This window comes from Zootoca vivipara, chromosome 14 (assembly GCF_963506605.1).
Source record: "Zootoca vivipara chromosome 14, rZooViv1.1, whole genome shotgun sequence".
NCBI classification, from domain to species: domain Eukaryota; kingdom Metazoa; phylum Chordata; class Lepidosauria; order Squamata; family Lacertidae; genus Zootoca; species Zootoca vivipara.
Window position 1 is genome coordinate 31,993,531 of NC_083289.1, and position 24,666 is coordinate 32,018,196.

The window sequence follows — 24,666 nt, forward strand, 5'->3', positions numbered from 1 at the left end:
ATTCGAACGATTCTGCGATTAACCATCTTTTGTCCAAAGATCAATCTCTCTTTAACACCCCCCACAACCCATCTCTCCTGCAAGCAGCACATCCTGCTTCTCGATAATGCCTTGTTTACACATATTTATCAAGCCTCATGCCTGAATTCAGCCTCAAAGAAAGATGGGAAGTCATGCTGTGTCCAGAAGCCTTCTTCGGGCTTCAGGGAGCGCTGAAGTCAGAATGCAGGAACGAACATAGGGAGCTGGATTAAACCGTTGATCCACTGGCAGCAACGGCTCTCTAGGGTTTCAAACAGGGAGTCTGTGTGACTCTGCAGCAGGAGACTGTGTGGTAGTGCCACTCAAGCCTGTGGAAAACTGTTGCCTGAAGATGCATGCAAAGCAGATCAGGAATAATAATAATAATAATAATAATAATAATAATAATAATAATAATGTTGTTGTTGTTGTTGTTTAGTCGTTTAGTCGTGTCCGACTCTTCGTGACCCCATGGACCAGAGCACGCCAGGCACTCCTGTCTTGCACTGCCTCCCGCAGTTTGGTCAAACTCATGTTCGTAGCTTCGAGAACACTGTCCAACCATCTTGTCCTCTGTCGCCCCCTTCTCCTAGTGCCCTCAATCTTTCCCAACATCAGGGTCTTTTCCAAGGATTCTTCTCTTCTCATGAGGTGGCCAAAGTATTGGAGCCTCAGCTTCACGATCTGTCCTTCCAGGGAGCACTCAGGGCTGATTTCCTTAAGAATGGATAGGTTTGATCTTCTTGCAGTCCATGGGACTCTCAAGAGTCTCCTCCAGCACCATAATTCATTATTTAATTTATTATTTATACTAATTATAATTTATTATTTATACCCCGCCCATCTGGCTGGGCTTCCCCAGTCACTCTGGGCGGCTTCCAACAGAAAAACAAAACACAATAATCTATCAAACATTAAAAGCCTCCCTGAACAGGGCTGCCTTCAGATGTCTTCTAAAAGTCTGGTAGTTGTTTTCCTCTTTGACATCTGTTGGGAGGGCATTCCACAGGGCAGGCGCCACCACCGAGAAGGCCCTCTGCCTAGTTCCCTGCAACTTGGCTTCTCGCAACGAGGGAACCACCAGAAGGCCCTTGGTGCTGGACCTCAGTGTCCGGGCAGAATGATGGAGGTGGAGATGCTCCTTCAGGTATACTGGACCGAGGCCATTTAGGGTTTTAAAGGTCAGCACCAACACTTTGAATTGTGCTCGGAAACGTACTGGGAGCCAATGTAGATCTTTCAAGACCGGTGTTATGTGGTCTCGGCGGCCGCTCCCTGTCACCAGTCTAGCTGCCGCATTCTGGATTAGTTTTAGTTTCCGAGTCACCTTCAAAGGTAGCCCCACGTAGAGCGCATTGCAGTAGTCCAAGCGGGAGATAACTAGAGCATGCACCACTCTGGCGAGACAGTCTGCAGGCAGGTAGGGTCTCAGCCTGCGTACCAGATGGAGCTGATAGACAGCTGCCCTAGACACAGAACTGACCTGAAAACAATACAGCTCTGAAGAACAGGGCAGGGGATCTTTGGCCTCATTAGAACCAGCGGCTTTTCCTGAGTAGGGCTGGGTGATATATCAACATATCGTCCACAGTGGCGGAGCGTATGCCCATGCTGCCCAGGGCAGGTGTGCTCCTGAGGGGGGTGGGGCGCAAAGGGTGCCCTCCTACACGCCACAGTTCAGGGTAGGAGAGGGGCGGGGAAGCTACTGCTCACTCTCCTCCTGGTCTCCACAGCCGGGTCTGACATGACCCAGCAACGGAGCTGCTGCTGCCAGGAGCCCCTCGCCACGGCTGAGGAGGGCTGCTGTCTGCCACTGGGTCAGAAGAGCTGCTGCCTCCAGGCATGAGGTGTGCCGCCCACTCGCCTGCCATTTTGTGACCCCCCCCCAGTCATGACACCTAGGGCAGACCACACCCACACACCCCTTTCTACGGCTCTGATCGTCCAAAACCAGCTTGAAGTCCATATTGTGATACCGGTATCAGGTTTTGACCTGGCAATATCATGATGCGTGTTAGGGCTGGGCGGTATATTATCCCAAACCAGTTTCAAGTCCATCTCATGGTATTGGTTTCGTAATTTTTGACCTGGCAATATATTGCGAATTGTGGTGTGTGCTATGCAAAAATCACAATGTGGTGAAAACCAGCCAATGCCTCTACATAACTCCATCCTTATTTCAGACATCACATCGTTATATCGTGATGTTTAGCTGGTGATATATCGCAATGTTGAAAACCACAGGTACCACCCAGCCCTATTCCTGAGCTCGCCCTTTCTCCAGGCCAGGAACAGATGAGTCAATTGCTCCCAAAATAGGTCAGCCAGGGCCCTCTCAAAGGCATTCATCAACTCACCTAGGTCTTCGCTGCTCCAACTGCTTCAGGTTCCTTTGTGCTTCCTCCACAGAAAGGAGGACCAGCACTCACTGATTTTATGGCGACCGGGTCAGTTTGTGACCAAGGTGAGATGGGAACACCAGAACATACAGTACCAGTAATAGGAAGCTGCCTTGTGACAAGTCAGACTTCTTGGTCCATCTGGCTCAGCACTGTCCACACTAGGGTGATGACTTTTTCATATTTTTTTCTCAAAAATTATTTCCTGTAGCACAAATGAATGAACTTTTGCCTATTAATGACTCAAACGAGGTATATTCCATTGAAATATTAAAAAGGGTTACGCACAAACCGTTTTTAATTTTTTTGTATGCCGTTTTACCATTTCATAAAATTGTATTAGCAATTCTATATATATTTCGTATCGAATTTGGACACAACACCACATTCCACAATGGGGAGTGTTCTTAGCAACATAGGGTATACAAATGTCACACCTGCGCAAGGTAAAAGGCCCTTTTTGGGACCTCAAAACTCAGCCAGCAGACCCTGCCGGGCATGCTGGGAAAAGAACCTACAGGAGAGGTAGCAAAACATCGTCCTCTAGCGGCATCTATACTGTTACTGCAGCTAAAAAAAGCTTCCTTGTGTGTTTGATGACCCTATATACTGTTGTATATATGTGACTCTAAAGCTTGGGTTCAATTTTATATCTGCTTACAGTGACTTCAAAAATGGTCAAAAAAACTGATAAATTTTTTTAAATCATTTTGTGAGCGAGGTTTTTTTTATCAAATCTCTTTGAAAGATTTTATCTAATCTTTAATGAGAGCTCATCAAATTATGATACAGGGAAATGAGGTTGTAAAAAAGTCATCACCCTACTGCCCACACTGATTGACAGCAGCTCCTCAGGGTCTCAGGCAGGCAGCTTCTCCTGCGTGGAAGTGCCAGAGAACAAACCTTCGACCTGCTGCATGCAAACAGATGCTCTACCATTTCCTTAAGGACGTAGCAGCTTGCACTCTTCGCCACAACACCATGTTTTGAGGACACTACCACCCCTCCCCACGTCGGGGTTTATAAACCACCAAGTCTCCCAGATAAAAGGCTCCAGTCTCCAGCAGACAACAGTCCACAACTCCTGGCAACATGTCTGCATTTTATTTCAACACAAACCAAAAACTGGGGGAGGGAAGAGAAGCTCACATTCCTATGCAACTGAATTTCTCGTCAGTCGAGGCAAGTGGGTCGCTCTCCTCTACCGGAGGGAGCAGTGGCTACTGATATCCTGCTAGTCTAAGGATGGTCGGGTATCGCGATCGATGCGCCATGCATTTCTGCCTGTCAATAAAGATGCTGTTGGCCTTCACGGCAATCTCCTTCTCAAGATGCATCCGAGAGTCGTCGAGGTTGCGCAGCGCCTGCTCTGACTCCAGTAGCTTCTTCTTGAGAGCCTCAATGGACGCTGTCAGTTCTTCGATTTCACTGACCAGCCTGGAAAGTGCGAAACAGAGCAATGGATGTCAGAGGTGCAGGGAATAATTTTCTTTTAAATAAAGAAGGTTGGGCTGGAGGAGCGGGTGGTCCAGCCTGCCTAGAAACCACACCATCCAACATTTATTTCACAAAATTTATATGCTGCTTGACTGTAATAAAACCTTGGTGCAGAAAGGTTTTCAGAAAGAGTAAAACAAAAAAAATTACAGTGAAGGAATCTGTCTGGTGTTCATAGGCAGGGAGTTCCAAAGTGAAGGCGCTGCCACAATAGAAAAATATAAAATCTATTTCCTACAAGTGCAGAATGAGTATTATGTGGTGCCTGTAACAGAGTCAGTTTCACAGATTGAAGCAGCTAAGTGGGCATATATGGGGATAAGGCAATCTCTTTTTCTTTTCTTTTTTCCAGAGCTGTTAATAATACTTCTTTTTTTAAAAAAATTAATCACTTTTACACATCAAACAAAAAAAGAAAACAACTATCCATCACCACAAAGAGAAAGAAGAGGAAAAAAAGGAAAGGAAACTTGATATATCAACTAATATTCTCCTAATATTGAAATAATAATTGTATTTTTCTGTCATCTACTCCCCACCTCAAATTCTCATTGTTTATACACTGCCACAAGTTCTATTAAAGTTTGATCATCTTTGATCTGACTTATCTTTTACATCCTACTTAAAACTACTGCTGAAATTATTCGAACGCTGCAACTGACCTTAAACTACCATTGTTATTTTTTCAAATAAGTTTTAAAGACTTCCCATCTTGATGTAAATACCTGTTTTGGTTTGTTTTTTATTTTCTCTGACAAGCTACGGTATCTAGTTCCGCATATTCGGCCAACTTTTTGAATCCATTCTGATCTTGACGGAACTTTGTCACTCTTCCAATTTGTCGCAATCTGACAGGTAAACTGGCCCCAGGTTGTCAAGGGCTTTATATAGCAATAACAACTCGGACAGATAGCAAATGTCTGTCTCTATGCTAATGGGGTCCCACTCGTCAGCAATTGTGCAGCAGCAGTCTAGGCAAGCTATAGATTTTGGATCAAGCGCAAGGGACACCCCACAGAAAAGCGCATTGGAGTAATCCAATCTCAAATGAAAGAGGACTCCTCCTCATGCAAAGCAGGAGCTTCAGATCTAGACTGGTCAGCAATTCTCCTTGCCATTGTTTGCATTTGCCTCTGGACTAAAAACCTGCCTACATCGTTTATGGCTCATACAAAATCAATTTTGTAATACTGTACAGGGAATGAGAATTGCGGGTCATTTTTGCATGTCTAGTGAACATCTTCTCTCCTTGGAGCTGTTCAATGCCTGTTTCTAATTTAGAAGACCGGCAGGTGAAAAGGCATCAAGCAATTTCAGCCTTTTCTTCTCCCTTTTCTTTTCTCGGGTGTTCCGTTTTGTACAAACATGTCGGTGATGGGAGACGTCCGTCAAACATGTTTGCAAGCTGATAAATGCCCACTTTGTTACTTCTGCACTCAAGAGTTGTAGATAACCTTTCTGCCATAATGGCAGGCCACAATTAGAAGCACTGCAGTGAAAAGATCGTGTATGTGTGTAGGTTTTTAAAGGATGTATTAGTAATATGCTGCAACCTGGAATCAATCTGTTCTGTACAATCCTGTACCCTAAGTACAGTGTACAGTCCCGCCCCCCACCCCCGAGTACCTTTTTGCAAGTGAGTTTGCTAAACAGAACTTAAGAGGAGCTGTTAGAATTCTGTCTCACTCACACAAAACTACCACAAAACACTTGTCTAAACACAGATACAGGCCCATGCAGCTCAGTTTCCTGGGAGCATCTATGCTGCTTATATAACCAGAGGTGTAGTGTGTGTTTATCAAAGACCTGTTACTATTTCTTCAGCAGGGTCCCAACAAGGTCCCCGTCTCCAGTATCCTAGAACCACTCAACCAGGATGAAAGGGGAGCTTTTTCCTCCCCAAGAAGATGACTTTCCCCCCATTGTGCTGACAAGAGCCAATCAGAGTAAAGGAGGCGAGTCAGCCTCAGAGGATTGGCTCCTAGGGTCCCTCTAGAGAAGATGTGCAGGAAGAACATCAAAGAGTTGTTATTCTGTAGGCTCCAAAGCTAAGCATTTAGGAACACTGGCCACAAAAGGGGCTCCAGTTTCAAGGGACTGGTGTGCAGGTTCTGTTACATACCGGTACAATGGAACTTCAAGGAAAATTAAGTCATTCCAAAAGGATGTATTGGAGCACTTCAAATCATTTGCCCACGTATAGGCATAGAACCTAGTAGAACTAGCTGAAGGGCAACACATGGAGATCTGAATAGAACATTGCAATGCATTCCAAGTTCTTACCATTGTATATTTTTAAAATTAATATGAATTCTTAGAAGGGGCTGTGAGGATGAGTGGCTGCGATGATCATGAAGGGATCCCATATTCTTAATTTGCCACTACATCATTCCATGTAACATCGGAATCAAGCTGAATAGTGAGTGGGCCCAACCTTGGACCTGATCATCTTGGGCAGTTTGAGAGCCAAACTGTGCATCACTTTAGAGGTCCCCCATTGGATCTGCCGACGCATTTTGCTCCATCAAGCGACACCCAAAGGAAGCCATGGTTTGATTTCAGGTAGAGCTGCCATACATTACAGGGATTTCAAAGGTGGAACTGACATCCAGGGAGGATTTCTGAAAGGCGGTGCTTTTGGTTTTTTTGTAATAAGTAAATAAAACTTAAAAATAAAATAAAATGGGGCCACCCCACTCTGCAACTCCAGCCCAGTCCTCGCCTTCAGAGCTGCTATTAGTCATGGCTGGCCAGCAAAGCAAAAGTGCTTGAAATGAAATCAAATGAATCTGTTTCTGGCCTCTTTCATATTTTTACCCATAATTCCATTCTGCCCTATATCCACAATAACCTATGAATTATTTTAAACCTATGAGCATATATTTTTGAAAAATAGTCAAAATAGGTGTTAGTGTATTTTCTCGCCAAATGAGCTTTTACTATTCTCTCCCTAAAAGAAGTGTTTTAAATGGGCTTCCCCCCCACACACACACTTGATGTATATTTAAAGGCATTTTTCCAGAATTCATGTTTAAATGTATATTTTCTCTGAAAACGGGACTTAAAATTCATATCTCTCCCATATACGTATTTTTTCTTGCAAAAAGGAATATTTAAGTTGCTGAGAATCATGTTACCACATTCAGAGAAGTGCAAGGTCTGCTGGGTAATTCTATTCCAATGGGCACATTAGGTTAGTGAAAATTAGGTTATTTCACAGAAAAACTAGCATAGATTTTTTTAAAAAAAAAATCCCTCAGACACACACCCCCCAGGCTTGAACAACACTTACCTAAACTGGGCAGCGTCTCTGCAGAGATCCACATTGGGCCTGAATGAACGGTCATAGAGCCTCGTTTGAGCTACCTTGAGTGGAGTTTCCTTGTCTTTAATAGCTTGCTTGAGAGCTTCAATGTTGTGCTCTTGATCTCCAATTTCCTTAAGAGTCTGTTTTAAAATAATTAAAATAAATAATAATTTTTTTATTATTTATACACCACCCAACTGGCTGCATTTCTTGGAGGCTTCCAGCACATACACAAAAAGGGGAGGGGGACGCTTTAGAAATACTTTGGGGCATGTTTAGATGTCCAGGTCTTTTATACACAAAGTACTGTATTTTTCCGTGTCTAAGACGACCCCTATTTTGGGGGACTCCAAATTAAGTAAATGGGGAGAAATGGCCAAGAGTTCTTGAGCTTTATGGGGGGTGGGGGGGACTGCCGACAATCGCTCACCCGTCTGACCGCCGCTGCCAATCGCACACTTGGCCAAAGCCGCTATTGGTGTGCCCGCTCGTCGGCAGCAGCCGCAAATCGCCCAAACAATTTCCACAGCAGCAGCCAATCGCCAGCAGGCCTTGCCGCGGCCACCAATCACCCGCCCAAATGCCGCTGACAATCTCCTGCTCACGGCGGACACCAATCACCCGTCCCCCCTCCGCACTATCCGTGTATGAGACGAGCCCCAGTTTTAAAGATTTATTTTCAATAAAAGAACCTCGTCTTAAACACGGAAAAGTATGGTAAATCTGCTTGCAGTATCCTGTTAGGCAAAGGGTGGTGTTGGTTTGCGAGTGAAAAGTCACTGCTGGAGACAGAGTCAGCGCTTCAGTTAGAGAGCTGTTCTGAAAACAAGGAGGACACACCACAACACTTCAAACGGAAACTACAGTGGTACCTCGGTTTATGAACACAATTGGTTCCGGAAGTCTGTTCATAAACTGATGCGTTCATAAACTGAAATGAACTTTCCCATTGAAAGTAATGGAAAGTGGATTAATCCGTTCCAGACGGGTCCGCGGAGTACTTAAACTGAAGCGTTCATAAACTGAAGCGAACTTTCCCATTAAAAATAATGGAAAGTGAATTAATCCGTTCCAGATGGGTCCGCGGCGTTCGTAAACCGAAAATTCGTAAACCGAGGTGTTCATAAACCGAGGTTCCACTTTAATTTGAAGGTATAAAGTGCACTAGCTGTTGCTTTGTCGGCGGCCTGGTTCCCACCTAACACTAAACCACAGGTTGCCAACATGCCCACCGGCACCTTCTATGGTGCCCACTGGGGACCCCCCACCTCCCAGGAGAAATTTTGCTCAACTTGCCCAAACACTTATTTTCTTCCCTCCAATCTCCTCCTGTGTCTCTCATCATTTGTATCTCCCTTGAGGTGAATGGTGGATGGGGAACAGGGGGCAAGTCAACTCTACTGCAGAGTAATATGCTCCTGGCCGGAGATCAAGACAGGGGGTGGGGGGGTGGAGCAACAAATATCTATTTTACCTTTGTACAGTAGGCTAGTTTACACACACACACACACACACACACACACACACACACACACCATCCTCCATCAAAACAAGCAAGGGGCATTATCAGAGTTCAAGGACACACATTCCAGCCAAGCAAAAACACTCGAGGAGGATGTGAAGCAGGCCCAGTGAGGGCCTGTGGCCTAGGGACAGTTCTACGGGCAACACTGGGGCCTTAGGTTTCCTAACCCTGCTTTACAGCATGCCTGGGCTAGTGTCAAGGGCCGGCCTAGTCAGGTATCTGTCAAGCTGCCACTGTCAATGTCATACCCTCCCACATGTTGAGTCCCCAAACCGGAAAATGCATTTTCGTGTCTGTGCTCCCGTGTGAGATCACAGAGCCCAAAAGACATGCTTTTTCTGGGACTCAAAAACTTGTGTTTTTACACGAGATTGGGGCCAAGATCTTGACGCTAAATCGTGCGAGATCATGGCACCCAAAATGGCGCCAAGGGGGAAACAGGATGTCCACGTTTTCCTCTGGGAAACTTGTAGGGTATGCAAGGTCTCCCCCTGAGGAAGTAGATTCACTGAGGGAAGGTGCCTTGCTCAAGCAACCCACCCCCCCCAAACCCAGTGCTGATATTTGGGGTGGACCAATCCAGGAAGCTTCTCCCGTACTTTCTTCAGGTGGTGCTCCAGCTTGTGCTTGGCATCTTCCAGCACCTCCAACTGCTTGGCGAAGGCTTCATTCACCCGGTTGCACTGCATGCGGAGGTCCTCAGCTGTGTCACGGAGGATGTTGTCGATCAGGGCGCGGAGATTGATGGACGCCAGCTTCTCTCGCTCGGCCCGGTAGATGTTGTCGTGGCTGTGCTTGGCCCACGTCTCGGGCGTGGAAGCGCTGTGGCGTGGGCCCCGGGGAGGAGCGACAAGGGCAGAAGCAGATGGGAAACAAAACTGTGAGCGTCACAGCATCCGCCATCCCCAAATGGGGCTAGGGGACATTTTGTCTGACTGAGGGCCACGTTCCCTTCTTGTGGGGAGCGGGAATGCCACATGGCAGTGGCGGACGGGACCCGAAGCAAACGTGGGCAGAGGAAATGATGCAAACGTTGCCTATGTATAGTAGGCTAGCTTCTACACAGATGCACACACTGCTCTCTCTCCTCCATCCAGCCAAGCAAGAGGCATCCTCAGGGTTCAAGGACACATTCCAGCCTGGCAAAAATCAAGGAGGCCTGGGGAAATTTCCAAGGGCCAGACAGAGTTCAGTGGGTGGCATTTGGTCCCCACTCCTGGACTGCAGGTAAAAGGTTAAAAAAGGTAAAGGACCCCTGGACGGTTAAGTCCAGTCAAAGGTGACTATAGGGCTGTGGCACTCATCTCGCTTTCAGGCCAAGGGAGCCGGCATTTGTCCACAGACAGCTTTCCGGATCATGAGGCCAGCGTGACTAAACTGCTACTGGTGTACAGAGGGTCGTAACAAGTGCCAGAGCACATGGAAACGCTGTTTACCTTCCCACCACAGTGGTACCTATTTATCTACTAGCACTGGCATGCTTTCAAACTGCTAGGCTGGCAGGAGCTGGGACAGAGCAACGAGAGCTCACCCCATCGCAGGATTCAAACTGCCAACCTTCCGATTGGCAAGCCCAAGAGGCTCAGTGGTTTAGGCCACCCGCGCCCCATCTTTGGGACTGCATCTATCTGGACTGCATCTATGGGGCATTCACATTTAAAATACAGTGGTACCTCGGGTTAAGAACTTAATTCGTTTCGGAGGCCCGTTCTTAACCTGAAACTGTTCTTAACCGGAGGTACCACTTTAGCTAATGGGGCCTCCCGCTGCTGCCGCCGCCCCACAATTTCTGTTCTCATCCTGAAGCAAAGTTCTTAACCCAAGGTACTATTTCTGGGTTAGCGGAGTCTGTAACCTGAAGCGTCTGTAACCTGAGGTACTACTGTACTGTGTTTGGTTCTGCTCACCTCACCAGGGATGGGGATGGTGTGTTGGGTAAATTGTTGGACTTTGGGGAGACCCATGTTCAAATCTCTGCTCAAGCTGTGAAGTTCACTGGACGGCCTTCATCCTGTAGAGGTTAGTCCATTGGGATGAGTGGGCCCAGCAACCTCAGCCTGCCTTTAGCCAGCCCCTCCACCCGCCTTTCTTACTTGCAACCAGCTCAGTGGGGCAGCCCTCTCTATTATCTTCCTCTTTAGCTTCAATACTGCCTTTGTACAACTCAGCAGAGGGGATAGTTACAAAACCAGAATTAGTTGGCTCCGCCTGTCATCGGCTTTGGCGCCACCTGCTGTTGGTCTCCTGGCCTTCCCTCCTACCAGTGGGCTCCAGCGGCCACGGCAAGTATCTCTCAAATACACAAATGGTGACACCTAAGGGTAGATACAGTGGATTCCTTACTCTGTGCCGCCTTCCTTCCCAGGTGTAGGTGATCCAGAGGTTCTCACCTGTCCTCGAACCTCGATGTGTTTGGATGGAACTGGATGTTCGTGCTCTGGTTATTGTACCTCCCACATTTCTCGTCAATGTTGTAAGTTTCAACTTTGTCAGACCAGTCCATTTCACAGATCTCCTTGTGATCTCGATTTAATCTGCAGAATCAAACACCGCAAACCTCAGACTGGAGGGGGGACTTGAAAGCACACTCCTTCCCCACCATTCACCTTTGTTTTGTGAGCAAAATGCAGCCTACACACCCAATTTTAGTCAGCCCAAGAAAACCTTGTGAAGTTCAGTTCCTCAGAGATTTGTGTTTCAGAGAGCAGCCTGTCTAAATAGGTACTGAATGCCTAACAGCAGCCTTGCCCAGCCTAGCATCCCTCCAGATGTTTCGGACTACAGATCCCATCAGCCCCAGGCCGTGCTGCCGTGTTTTGGGTTACAACTCCCATCAGCCCCAGCCAGCATGGCTGAGCTACCAGAACTGTATTCCCATACCCTCCAAGAACAGTCCCAGAATTACGAAAGCCAAATGTGATAGCTTTGATCCCCTGCCAGCGCCTCCAAGCTCAGGGAAGTAGATGAGCCGGCCCTTGTCCCAAGCGGCGGTGGCAGATGCAAGGGAGCATCCCGTTGCCTCTCAGGGGCTGCAGTTGCCAGCCTCCTCCCTTGGGCAGCTTGTAGTGGTTGCTGGAGAGCGGGCGAAGAGGAGGCGAGGCTGCTGCCGCCAATGCCCAGCCCCACACAATGCATCGGCTCTGAAAGGCAAGCAGAGGGCCAGGACCAACCTAGGAAGGAAGAAAGGTGGGACAGAGCAGAGCGCAAGGAGTCTTTAAAAAAAAAACTTTGCATCCACGTTCAATCTTGCCCCTTTCTAAAAAAAAATTCTTGGTGTGTGTTGTTCTTTTTGCAACTCTACCAAAGAATAAAATAAGATAAAATCGAGTTTAAGGGGTTTTCTCAGCACAGTGGAGGGCATATGTGCTGTGTCCCATTGGTGTAGTGATGGTGGCGGCACTCGTCTGTCTTCTGATAGGAAATGCTAGGGAGTGAGAAATGCCCTTATTTTCATCTAAGGAGTGTTGGAAGGGATGTATTCCCCAAGGCATCTGCAGGCCACCAGAATGGAGAAGGCTACCCAACAGCCTGAAAATGTTGGAGAGCCCTGAGATTTGCCTTCATACAGTACCTTATATGGTTCGACACCTCAATAAAAAGACCAGTTCTGGGGGGGGGGAACCCTTCTATTTAGATTGCTATTCACAGATAGATTTCACTGTTGGATTTGAATCCCAGTGAATATTCAAAAAAGGCCCTTTCCTTCCAGCTCTCCATATGACACCTGGTGGCAGTTCCAACCAAGAAATGCGAGCCATCAGCCTTAGCATGATGTTATGCAATGCTGAGAACATTTCAAACTGAAACGCTCATCCAAGAGCAAAATCCATCCTTGACGCGCTCAAGTGAGTGCAATTAAAAGTAATTAGAACATAATTTGAGAAAGGCAAATCAAGTAATTCAGGGTGCACATCAAGATCTCACTTTATATAAAAATTAGAGACAGTCATATTTGCCAAGAATGTTAGAAATGTTTTTTTAAAAAAATGTCTGGGAAAAGCCAGGCAGGTGCAAAATGAGGCAGAGGTTGTTTTTTTATTCTGCCAACAAGGGGAACCTGTGACCGTCCTAGTGGCTAGATTACATTTCCCATCATCCCCAGGCTAGCTGCAGCTGATGGGAGCTATAGTCCAACATCATCAGGAGGGCCACAAGTTCCCTGCAAACTTATATGCAAGGCAAACCCACACATTTGTGCTATGAGACAAAGGCATTATGCAGCTTAGGAGACCAGAAACCACCAATTCTGTTTCAAGTTTCTAGTTCTTTGCATTTACCCAAAGGGGGAGCTGTGTTCTTTCCTCCTGCAGTGCTACACACAAGCTTCATATATTTTACTCATCACCTGGGAAGACAGGCAAACTAATATCAGTGTACTGGAAGAAGCAAAAATCACCAGCAATGATTCTTCAACATCAACTTTGTTGGACTGGTCATGTTATGTGGCTGCCTGATAATCGTCTTCCAAAGCAACTACTCTATTCCAAACTTAAAAATGGAAAGCGTAATGCTGGTGGTCAACAAAAGAGGTTTAAAGATTGTCTCAAGGCAAATCTTAAAAAATGTAGTATAAACACTGACAACTGGGAAACACTGGCCTGCGAGCGCTCCAGTTGGAGAGCAGCTTTTACCAAAGGTGTCATGGGCTTTGAAGACACTCGATCTCAGGACACAAGGGAGAAACGTGCTAAGAGGAAGGCACGCTTGGCAAATCCACACCATGATCAGCTCCAACCTGGAAACCAATGTCCCCACTGTGGAAGGACGTGTGGATCCAGAATTGGCCTCCAGTGTCACTTATGGACCCATTGTTAAAACCGTGTTTATGGAAGACAATCTTAATCGGCTACAAGTGATTGCCAAAGAAGAACAGTGTAGTGGGAGAGGGACACAGGCTCTGCTGTGGACGTTACAAACAAGCGTGGGGGACAGGACGCTTCAATCATGGATGATACTCTTCCCCGAAACCATCCCTTTCCATATTATCCAAAGCTGTTCTGCAGCTTGCCTGTGTGTATTCTTGTTTCTTAGTTCATACTGCCATCTAGTGGCAACTATAAGAGCACATTTTCTCTCTAAAAAGTTATAAAGGAAGTTTTTATAAAGGAAATCGAACATTATTATAAAGGAAATCGAACATTAGGATGGGGCTAGTTTGGGCTGTTTGGTAGCCAATCAAAACTATGCTCTTACTATGCTCTTACCCACAGCTCCAGGAGGAGGGGGACAAGGTCATTTGGCATTACACTAAGCTGAAGACCCTGGGGACGTAGGAACACAGCCAGCTCAGAAGAAACTGGGCTTTGTACACTTGATACCAGCATCCATTTATTGTGAAATACCCCAGTATTTCACAGGCAGCCAAGGGGGATATGATCCTCCCTTCACTGCATTCTGTAACAGCTGCAGCTACCAGGCTGCTTCCAAGGGCAGCTCTATGAAGACTAGATTGCAGCAGTCTAGTCAGGAGGTTATTCATGCATGAATCCCTGAGGCAAGTGTACTGTGGTCCACTAAAGTCTCATGCCAATCAATGATGCAATTAACCATTAATCTCCTAGGACTCTGGTAACATGCAAGTAGATTTGTCATGTTATTATCATTGTTTTATCAACACAATCACAACCATTTGCAAAGCAGTTCACACACTTATTACTTAATTACAGTAGTACCTCGCAAGACGAATGTCTCGCGCAACGAAAGACTCGCTAGACGAAAGTGTCTTGCGATGTTTTTGGTGACTCTCAAAATGAAGTTTTCATTGGCCGCGCTTCGCAAGACGAAGTTTTTCGGCGGATTTTTGTTTGTTTGTTTTGCCGCAGCAACCCGCGCTTCGCAAGACGAAATTATCGCTAGACGAAGCGACTCGCGGCGCGAATTAATTTCGTCTTGCGAGGCACCACTGTAGTTCAATTCTACACCCACCTTGCTTCTATTATGAATTGAAAGGGGGTGTGTGTGATAGCTGCCAAGTCTCCCGCCAAAAAAATGCGGGATCAGCAGCAGCGCGGCACCGGAAATCGCTTCTACGCATGTCCGGACATGCGTAGAAGCAACTTCCAGTGCTGTGCTACCCATGTATGGGCACCGGAAATCGGGCGGCACCAGGACCCAAAATGGAGCCTCCCTGGCAGGTAAGAAATCCGGGGGATTTACGGGATTTTTTTTCATCCAAGCTGCCAGCGGGAAACTGTTTTAAATATGGGGGTTTCCCACGAAAAATGGGAGACTTGGCAGCTATGGTGTGTGTGTGTGTGTGTGTGTGTGTGTGTGTGTGTGTGTGTGTGTGTGTGTGTCCCATTTGGTCTCCCATCTAGACAGTGACCAGATTCAGAGCTGCTTAGCTTCAGAATGCTGGCTGGGCTGTGCATCAGGGGCACAGGATACCAAAGTTACAAGGTATCAGTTCACACACCCCACCCTCTGCAGAGCACAATGCTTTGATTTTCCACCCAATCGATCACACGTTACACCAGGACTAGGTTCAAGAGTTAGTTAGAACACCAGCAACCCGCAACAGTGGAAAGGGATCTTACTGTATCTGATTAATAGCTTGCTTCACAGTTCGTTTGAGTAGCTCTTGGATGTTTCTGATGAGCTCAGCTTCCTAGATAAAAGCAGGAGAGAGATTAGCAGCTGGCCGGGGCTGCTGGAAGTTGTAGTCCAAATCATCTGGAAGGCAACAGGTTAGGCGAGGGTGTCTTATAGGAACTGCCCAATCTTCAAAGGAGGTTCTTGCCTGGGTGCTCCAAACTTCCAAAGGTTATGCAATAGCCATTCCAGTTTGGGCATTCAGTGCCCGTCTCCCAACCAGGCACCAACATGAGTGTCTTTTAGATATCATATTAAGGCTATGATATTCTCCAAAACTGAACTGTGCTCCTTCTGTTTTTCGTTTGATTGTGTATGGATAGAGAAATAAGGTGCATTCAGCCACAGGAAATAATTGCATTAGTTTTCCTGATTATAACGCTAGTCCTTCTGCCCCATTTCCTAATGTTCCTTCCACACTGCAGTGACTGCTGTGTGATCGAACTGTGGCTTTTTGACCAATATGCCAGCATTTCGCGCCAAATTTCATTCACACCAGTGGGCATGGTGTGGCACAACAATAAATGTCATTGACAAGATCGCTGCTCCCCCACCTTTTATGCACATGCCTCCATCTCTCCCCGCCACCCCAGAAGACAATGGCACTTCAGGAGTGGAAACAGCGCCTGCCCTAAACCACAACCCTTGTGACATGCCCCCCTCCCAAGCCCTGGACCAACCTAGCAGAGGGCCAGATAAAATGCGGATCTGGGAATGGGGGGGGCACTTCTCTTCCAGACACAGTGCTTCCCATAGGCAGGTTTTAAATGCATGCAAATATATACACTGTATATTTGACTGGCAGCATCTCTCTAGGGTTTCAGCCAGGGAATCTCTCCCAGCCTCACCTGGAGATGTCAAGGACTGAACCTGGGACTTTTTAAGCTTTGGCCGTTTCCCATTAGAGACATGGGATATATATAACCTTACATCGAGTCAGACCATCAGCCAATATAGCTTAGTGTTGTTTCCACTGACTGGTAGCAGTTCTCCAGGGGTTCAGACAGGAACCCTACCTTCTTGACGATGCAAAGCAGGTGCTCTTCAACTGAGCTGTGATGCTTCCCCAAAAGAAACGAGGCCACAACAACATTGATCCTTGAGAGCCAGTGTGGTGTAGTGCTTAGATCAGTGATGGGCAACCTTTTGAGCTTGGTGTGTCAAATTTCGCCCAAAAACCGAGCATAACTCGGGTGGTGTGTCACTTCGAGGAAAAGACCATAATCTCGCGATATTTATAGTTTAAATAACAAAAATGTATAATTGTCATATTTAACTGTATTTAATAAACCAAAAACTAATTATTTAACCAAACCAAACCAAAAAACCCTTATTTAACACAAAGTGCCCAGAGTTGTTGAGCTTTTTGGGGGGAGCTGCTGGCCAAAGTTTTGGAGGTTTTTTGGGGGGGATGCCCCAAAGCTGCTGCGCTTTTGGGGGGGGGAAGAGAACAGAAATAAATGACGGATAATACCTTCGCTGGAACTTACACGCAGCACCGACATAGTCTGCCAAAGCGCCAAAAACCCAGCACAGAACGGGTTAAAAAATGAACACTGTTACACCCAATCATCATCTGCCAAAGCACCAGAAAAAAACAGCACAGAAAGGGTTAAAAAACCAATCTCTGGCTACCAGCAACAACAACAACAACAACAAGGATCCGGGTTTTGACAACGGGTTTTAGCAGCGGAGGCAAGCTGTAGCGTGAGGAGTGGGGGAACAAACAGGGGGGGACGACAACAACAACAGAGCGATTGGGCCGATAGGGCGCGTGCCAGCAGTGAGGGCTCTGCGTGTCACGTCTGACACACGTGTCATAGGTTCGCCATCACTGGCTTAGAGTGATTGCAGGGGCCAGATTGGGGGGAAGCAGTCCTTCATGTCCTGAGGTTTTATTGGTCCAAACCAACCTCTTAACCTGAGCCCAGAATGAATAAGTAAATGTCCTACCTTGAGCAACTCCGCCTCCACCTGGTCCTTCACCAGATCGGGAGGCAGCCGGCGCTCGCGGCACTGCAGGTTGTCCATGGCAATGCTGTACGGGATCTCAGTAGCGTCGATGGCCCTCTCCAGGCGCAGCTTCTGAGCTGCCAGCAGGTTCGTCTCCTCCGTGAGGTCCTCAATCTCCCTCTGGAGCTCCGACTTCCAGAAGTGGATGTCCTGGAGGCGTTCGCCTACCTTAATGGTGGAGTCCTCCTGGGTGCGCTGAGCCAGCTCCGCCGTGAAGGCGGCCACATTCTGGGACTCGATGCGGACTCGCTCGGAGTGGTCGCGGTCGGCAAAGGCCTCATGGTACCGGGCATAGTTGTGCTGGTTCCATTCCTCGGGCAGGTACTTGGCCGTGCGGAAGCCAGCGGTAGCCAAGCCACTGGAGGAATCGGGGCCAGTGTTCAGCGCTACCTCGTAGACCTTCATGGGCAGCTCGGAGACGGGGATGGTCTGGGGAGCCGGCTCCTTGGTCAGGAGGATACCAGGGTAAGACATGGTGCCAGGAGCTCTTCAGGCCAATCACAGGTCTAATAGAACTCCACAAAGAGGATTCCCCCAGCCAGGAAAGTCCCCAGGCTCAGTGGGGATGCTCACCTACTAGGAGAAAACTGCAAAGCCTTGCTGAGGCTCCGTGTTGTCCTGTTGCCCCTGGTGACGCCTGAAGCCAATGAGCCATGTGGGGAATGTTCTGTTAGCCCTGACACGGCCTCTTGTCGCCTAGGGAGACTGCAGCGAGCCAATGGGGAGACAGGGACGGGAACATCATTTGCAAAAGAAAGGATTCTGGAGCTGAGCCCCCAGTGCACTAAATCAATGTGGCTACAAATTGCCACGTTAGTAAAATAAAAAATATAGCAGCATCATAATCATTTCAGCCTTGTTTTTCCTTGTGCTTTAATTACAATGGAGCTTCCCACTGTTGTCGTCAATTGCTTTGCAATTCTTGTAATCAATTTTTTGTTATTGCTTAATTACATCTTACAAAACCCTCCCCCCTGGAATTAATTTTAATCAAAGGACAGTATTTTAAAAATAGATCTCGTCCCAAGGCTCTGAACTCACAGGAGATCTTAGGCAAGCGGTGGGGAAACTTTCTCAACCTAGACCCTTCTTAGGGGCACGTCAGTGGTGGGCGAGGCCAGTGGCAAAGGTGGGTGGAGTATCGACTCACAGAATCAGAGCTGGACATCGAGTGGGCAGCAGCTGCAGCACATGATGTAACTGAGGTGGGGGGAAAACAAAACTGTCATAGTTTACGGCTGTCTCAGGGCCTAGAAACATCAAGCCCAGGGTCAGATGTGTTCCTCCAGGCCCCTTTATCTGTTTCCTGGAAGGTATAGGCCACATCCCTCATGGCTTTGCCTGGCTGCACTATGCCACTGAAATGTAAGGAAACCCTTGCTTGTATGCATGCATTTTCAAGAGATGGGGATGTAGCATGAAGGATAAGAGCTGCCCCCACTTTTAGCTCCAGCCCCCCCCCCCACCACCACTGCCATGTGGCTCCCACCACAAGGGAATGTGGATTTGGGGCTGGAAAAGGGTCCCCCCCACCTCTATTGTAGTGTAAGTGATGGAGGGACCTCCGTTCGTTTCCACTGCTGTCACTCGAAAAGTACATGAATTTACAAAACGGGTACCAATTATCTGTACATGATCCTGGTCAACACTCAAAATTGGAATTATGGGTGGGAGGGGAGGACCTTTGAAACAGAAAATTCATCAAGTCCGATAGTGAGAACCAACATAAGCATCAAACGTCACTACATCCAATATTGCACAACTTTCAAAAACAGACACATCCATTAAATTGGGAACTTAGTTATTGAAATATATTAAGTGCTTTCCTGTGCAAAGCAAAATAGTTTGCTCAGGGATCTGCTGGAGGCACACCAATCTTCAAGCAGTCCAAGGAAAGTTTAAAAATGGAGACTTGCTGGTCTATATCAGACCAGCTTTCCAGGGAACAGCTCTTGTTTGTTTTAGACCAGCATTTAGTTGGAAATGCCAGGGACTGGACAGGAGACTTGCCCGCAATGCAGGTGCCTCTACCACTGAATAAATAATAATAATAATAATAATAATAATAATAATAATAATAATAATAATAATAATTTATTATTATTTATACCCCGCCCATCTGGCTGGGTTTCCCCGGCCACTCTGGGCAGCTTCCAACAGAAAAATAAAATAAAATAATTGATTAAACATTAAAAGCTTCCCTAAACAGGGCTGCCTTCAGATGTTATTGATGAGACCATTGCAGTCAGACCATTGGTCCAAACTGTGTGCTATCCTCAGCGAGTTGTTCTCCAGGATATCCGGCAGAGGTCCTTCACAGCCCTCTCTGGAGATGCCATGGGTTAAACCAGGGACCTTCTTCTTGCAAAGTAGAGGCGCTACCAAGACAAGGCTCTTCTCCAGGGATCAAGTTTGGTATTTTTGATTTAATGCCAAGGGTTTTTTTATTCACAACTCCCATTTGAAGCAGCAAATGAAACAACTTGTTGCACCAGACCAAGTACTTCCAGCTAACATTTGTAAGATAAATGGTATCAGAAGAGCCCTAAGTAATGTATTTTGACAGCTGCCCACAAGGTGGTGCTTGAAGTACAAATCCTATCAACATAAATGGCTGCTTTTTGGACTACAGCTCCCATCAGTCCCAGCAGTATATTCCTGCAGCTGATGGGAGTTGTAGTAAACCAGATTATCTTGAAGAATACAAGTCCCTTTTTTGGACAGTCTGCAGGTAAACATAGTTGTCTGGCCAAGTGGTGAGAATTTGCAGGCCACACTTTGGGATTTCTAAAGAGGGGTGAAGATAGTTATTTCCACCCCTACTTGGAGATGTCTGTCAAGGATTACTCGTGTCTTTGTAGCCTAGCTGACAACTCTTTAACCCCCCTACGTCTTTCTGAGTTCTACAACTCTACTGGCACAATAGCTGGTGGCAACTGGGAGGATTGGAATGGATTATTACAATGTGCTCTCAGTGGGGCTGGCCTTGCAAATGATGTGAAAACTTCAAGTGGTTCAAAAGGCAGTCCAAGGAAAGTTTGAAAATACTGTAACCCATTTAAAACAGCTGCATTGCTTGCCAGTTCATTTCCAGGTGTAATTCAAGGTGCTCAGGTTAGTGTTTGAAGCTGTAAAAGTCTTAAGCCTCAACTACCTGAAAGACTGAGACCCAGGTGGCGCTGTGGGTTAAACCACTGAGCCTAGGGCTTGCTGATCAGAAGGTCGGCGGTTCGAATCCCTGTGACAGGGTGAGCTCCTGTTGCTCAGTCCCAGCTCCTGCCAACCTAGCAGTTCAAAAGCACGTCAAAATGCAAGTAGATAAATAGGAACCGCTACAGCGGGAAGGTAAACGGCATTTCCATGTGCTGCTCTGGTTTGCCAGAAGTGGGTTTGTCATGCTGGCCACATGACCTGGAAGCTATACGCCGGCTCCCTCGGCCAATAAAGCGAGATGAGCGCGCAACCCCAGAGTCGGTCACGACTGGACCTAATGGTCAGGGGTCCCTTTACCTTTACCTGAAAGACTACCTCCTTCCCTATGGACTATTTCAGGTGTTAAGATCATCAGGGTGGGGGGCTAGTTCCACCATCCTCAGAAGCTCAGGCTGTATGGCTCCAGACAGGGCCTTCTCTGTGGCAGCCCCTAAATTGTGCAACTCCCTCCCTACAGAGATGCATCTAGCAACATCACAACAGCTTTCAGCCAATGCTGAAAGCAAGCCTCTTAACCCTGGTCTTTGCCACCCAAGATGTAAGCCTACCTTTTTGTGACTGCATGTTTTGTAATTGCACAATTTTAAAGCTGTTTTTAAGGTTGTATTGTAAATGTTTGTAACCCACCCTGGGATCTTAAGTGAAGTGCAAGTACTGTAATAAACTAAATAGTAATAATCCATGTTTGAATGGGCTAGCACACTGCCTGCAGCCCCCGTGGTAACAGCTTGAGAGGCTCAGCACCAAGGTGACTTTGTGGGTCTAATGACCCCCTCAAATGCCAGAAGGGGCATCGCATAGAGCAGGCATCCCCAAATTGTGGCCCTCCAGATGTTTTGGCCTACAACTCCCATGATCCCTAGCTAACAGGACCAGTGGTCAGGGATGATGGGAAATGTAATCCAAAATATCTGGAGGGCCGAAGTTTGGGCATGCCTGAAGAGGATCCCATTTCTGGCTTTGCAGGGGGACATGAATTCCTTTTGTGTTCTTAAGTCCGGACAGACAAATCAATTCACTTTTTTTGTAGAAAAGGAGAAGGGACAGTAAGTCAGTTTCCTTGGAATCTGGGAAAGGGCTCCTGCAGCAGGTCCAGTCATCTCCAGGAAGCTGCTTTATACCAAGGGAGGCAATTTGTCAATCTCGCTCAGAACCATTTACACTGAATGGTTGCGGCTCTCTAGGGTTTCTAGAAGTCTTCTCTCAGCCTTACTTGGAGAAACCTGGGATTGAACCAGAGAAACTTCTGCATGCAAAGCAGATGCTTTATCACTGAGCAATGGCTCTTTGCTGCAGCTCAGAAAGCACACACACACCCCGCCTCAAAAACCCTGGCAAGCTGCAGTAGACTGCAGAGATTATGAACCTGTGGCCCTCTGGGTGCTGCACTAACTCTAAAAACCCCAAGCAGCACAGCCAACATGTCTTGGTAGTTCATCTGGATGGCTACAGATACCCCATCGCAGGTACAGACAATACTGAGCTGAACCAATGGTCTGACTCCGTACAAAACAACTTCCTACACTCCTGCAATAAAAATGGGGGTGGGGTGGGGTTGATTTAGGTCATAAATGACACACAGGCAGCATAGCAGTCTGGAGTTGCTGAGCCAATTCATGGGTTTTCTCTTGCGTACATTTGCAATGAACCAGTGAATGAGTGATTAAGGATAGAAGCAGTCGCTGACCCAGAAATATTACTTTAGGACATAATGCACACTTTGGCCGAATACAAGGCTAGTTGTATGTAATGCTTGCCCGAAAACACAGAATATGTTACTGGGCATGAACACAGGTCCCCCAGCAGCTGGGCTTAATCTTAAAAAAAAAGGTTTTTTTAAAAAAAGTTTCCCTTGCAAAGGCATTCTTAAAATCATGCAGCCAATGGCAGCTGGTCTTGGAAACCAGAAAGGTGGCCATCCAAGTAAGTCTGGTAGCAGCACGGGGGCAGGACTAGAACAGTACATATATTCTTAGTGCAGAAATACCTTTTTTTGGTGCAGAAATATCTTCAGCATGGAGGCTACCCAGTGCTGATGACTTTGCTGTAATTTGGTGGAAGGAAATGGAGGTCTGTGTGCAACTGTGTCAAGAGCGATTCTGAATTCTACACCCATGTACTATAATGCCACACGTGGTCTAGCAAAACCTGGGTTCAAATTCCTAGTCCTGATATTCACCCAGCGGCCATGGGCATGTCAACTCTTGCTCCAACCTCACAGGGTAGCTTTAAGGAAAAAGCCACCACGTATACAGGCCTGGGCTCAAAGAGAAGTCTACAACTTGCTCAGAGAAATCTACAACCAAGTGTGAGAACTGTCACCATCACTTATCAGGAACAAAAGGTTACCCATTTTAGAAGGAATCCCTTACTTCCCACCCTGGATCAGATTTGACAGGGACTCCATTTCCCCTCCATTCTGCCTATTTTATGGCTTGGGCCAATGGCACTGCCTGTACATGCAACACACACAGGTCTATAACCTAAGTTGACCTGTGTTTGTGCATCCTACAAGTGAGATGAACTCTATCAGGGATGGAGAATCTCCAGTCCGCACTCTGCAGGCAAATGTTGGCCCAGAAGCCCGTTTCCCCCCCCCAAAAAAAACAACTACAACCACCTGTCAATCAGCCATCACTAGGTGAAGCAGATCCCTCCCCTCACTCAGTGGTTGGGAGTAACCATCTCGGTTGCCTATCATCATTATGCCACATTACTGACAGGTGGGTAGCTCCGTACAATGGGAAAAGTTGACCTGTAGGGTGAGAACACAGATCTGGCAGTCTGGGCCTGAAAGGCTTCCTCCTCCTTTTAACAACAGGGACTTTTACACCTGTGCATCTCAAACTCCCTGATGTGGCAGAGTGGCACTCCCCACCAGTCAATGTGCCAGATTTTGTCCTTGAAGTGTCCCACCCAACTGCGTTGTGATGGAGTCACTGTGGACCAGCAGCTGGTGGCTCATGGTCTGTGAACCACTGCTTCTGGGAAGCAGTGTTTTAGACCATCCCTTTATAGCGCACTTCTCATTCCATGAAACTTCTGCTACTTCTACCAAGCAGAGAAAGGACGCGCTGTTACAAAGCAATTCAATCCCAGCCTCTGAGCAGGCAGCTTAGGGACTGCTGCCATTATATTCACAGCCTCAGCGCACAAACACATGTCTGAAAACAGGCAGTAACTGTCCCACATAACATACGCACAGTATGTTAAAACAATGGTGGCAATAATGTTCATAAAAATCTAATATAAAGTTTGATCATGGTGGGGGACATTATCCATGTTAGCATTGTGGTAGCAACTAACATGGGTAATGTTAGTTAATCCAGCCCTGGGACTACTTTCCTTATGGGCTATCTTCCAGGAGCCACAGGCCAGTGGGGGGGTGGGGCCAGAGGCCAAACTTTTACCTTTGTACAATAGGCTAGTTTCTACAGACATACCTACCTTTCTTTCTCTCTCTCTTCCATCCAGCCAAGCAAAGATCATTATCAGAATCCAAGGACACATTCCAGTCAGGTAAGCACACGGGCACTAAATAATGCCAGTGAAAATTGTGGCTTGAGCTTACACCAAGACCCAGATGGAGATGGCCACATTTGGTCCCTGGGGCCCCTTGATCTGATGGCAGCAGCTCTCCAGCATTTTGGGCAAGAATCTTTGTTAGCCCTACCTGATCTACCACAGAATAATGGCTGTTCTCCCAATGTATGTGAAGAACTGTATAAACATTCTCATGTTCTACATCCAAAACGATACAAATTAGAGCTTTACTTTCAGTCATGGCACAGCTAAACACACTCAGAAGTCTCCAGGACGCTGAGAAAATGGAACTAATCATTTTCTTCTTCTTACAAGTAGGATTAGTCCTCCATAAATCTGAGATTTTAAACAAGCTATGTTTGACCTCGTTTGAGTTTGGAGATACTTCCCACCCTCTTTTCCGGATGCCTAGAGAAAGTGAAGAGAAGTATTAAAAAACCAAACGAGCTAGGTTGGTTTATTTTGAATTTTATTAGGGTTTTAAAAAGGTATCTATTTCTCCAGCAGGGTAAGTCACATTTGAGGATTGCAGGAGTTCAGTTTCAGACAAAGGAAGA

General features: G+C 46.8%; 1 protein-coding gene across 1 annotated transcript; it reads right to left on the reverse strand.

The window, feature by feature from the left end:
• Positions 1-559: 559 nt before the first annotated feature.
• Positions 560-24,428, reverse strand: TEKT4 (tektin 4). The gene is made up of 7 exons (XM_035132003.2): positions 18,395-24,428; positions 17,294-18,058; positions 15,286-15,356; positions 11,140-11,283; positions 9,349-9,571; positions 7,210-7,364; positions 560-3,857 (listed from the first exon to the last, which is right to left on the reverse strand). The coding sequence occupies exons 2-7, from the start codon at positions 17,825-17,827 to the stop codon at positions 3,641-3,643; spliced, it is 1,344 nt and encodes a 447-aa protein (XP_034987894.1). The 5' UTR covers positions 17,828-18,058; positions 18,395-24,428; the 3' UTR covers positions 560-3,640.
• Positions 24,429-24,666: the final 238 nt, after the last annotated feature.

Bases quoted from the DNA above. Each gene is read 5' to 3' on its own strand.
- TEKT4 (XM_035132003.2), bottom strand. From the start codon at position 17,827: ATGTCTTACCCTGGTATCCTCCTGACCAAGGAGCCGGCTCCCCAGACC. The intron at 15,357-17,293 runs GTAGGACATTTA...GCTTTTATCTAG, and splicing joins TGGAGGCGGAGTTGCTCAAG to GAAGCTGAGCTCATCAGAAA. The intron at 11,284-15,285 runs GTAAGATCCCTT...TTGATTCTGCAG, and splicing joins CAAGCTATTAATCAGATACA to ATTAAATCGAGATCACAAGG.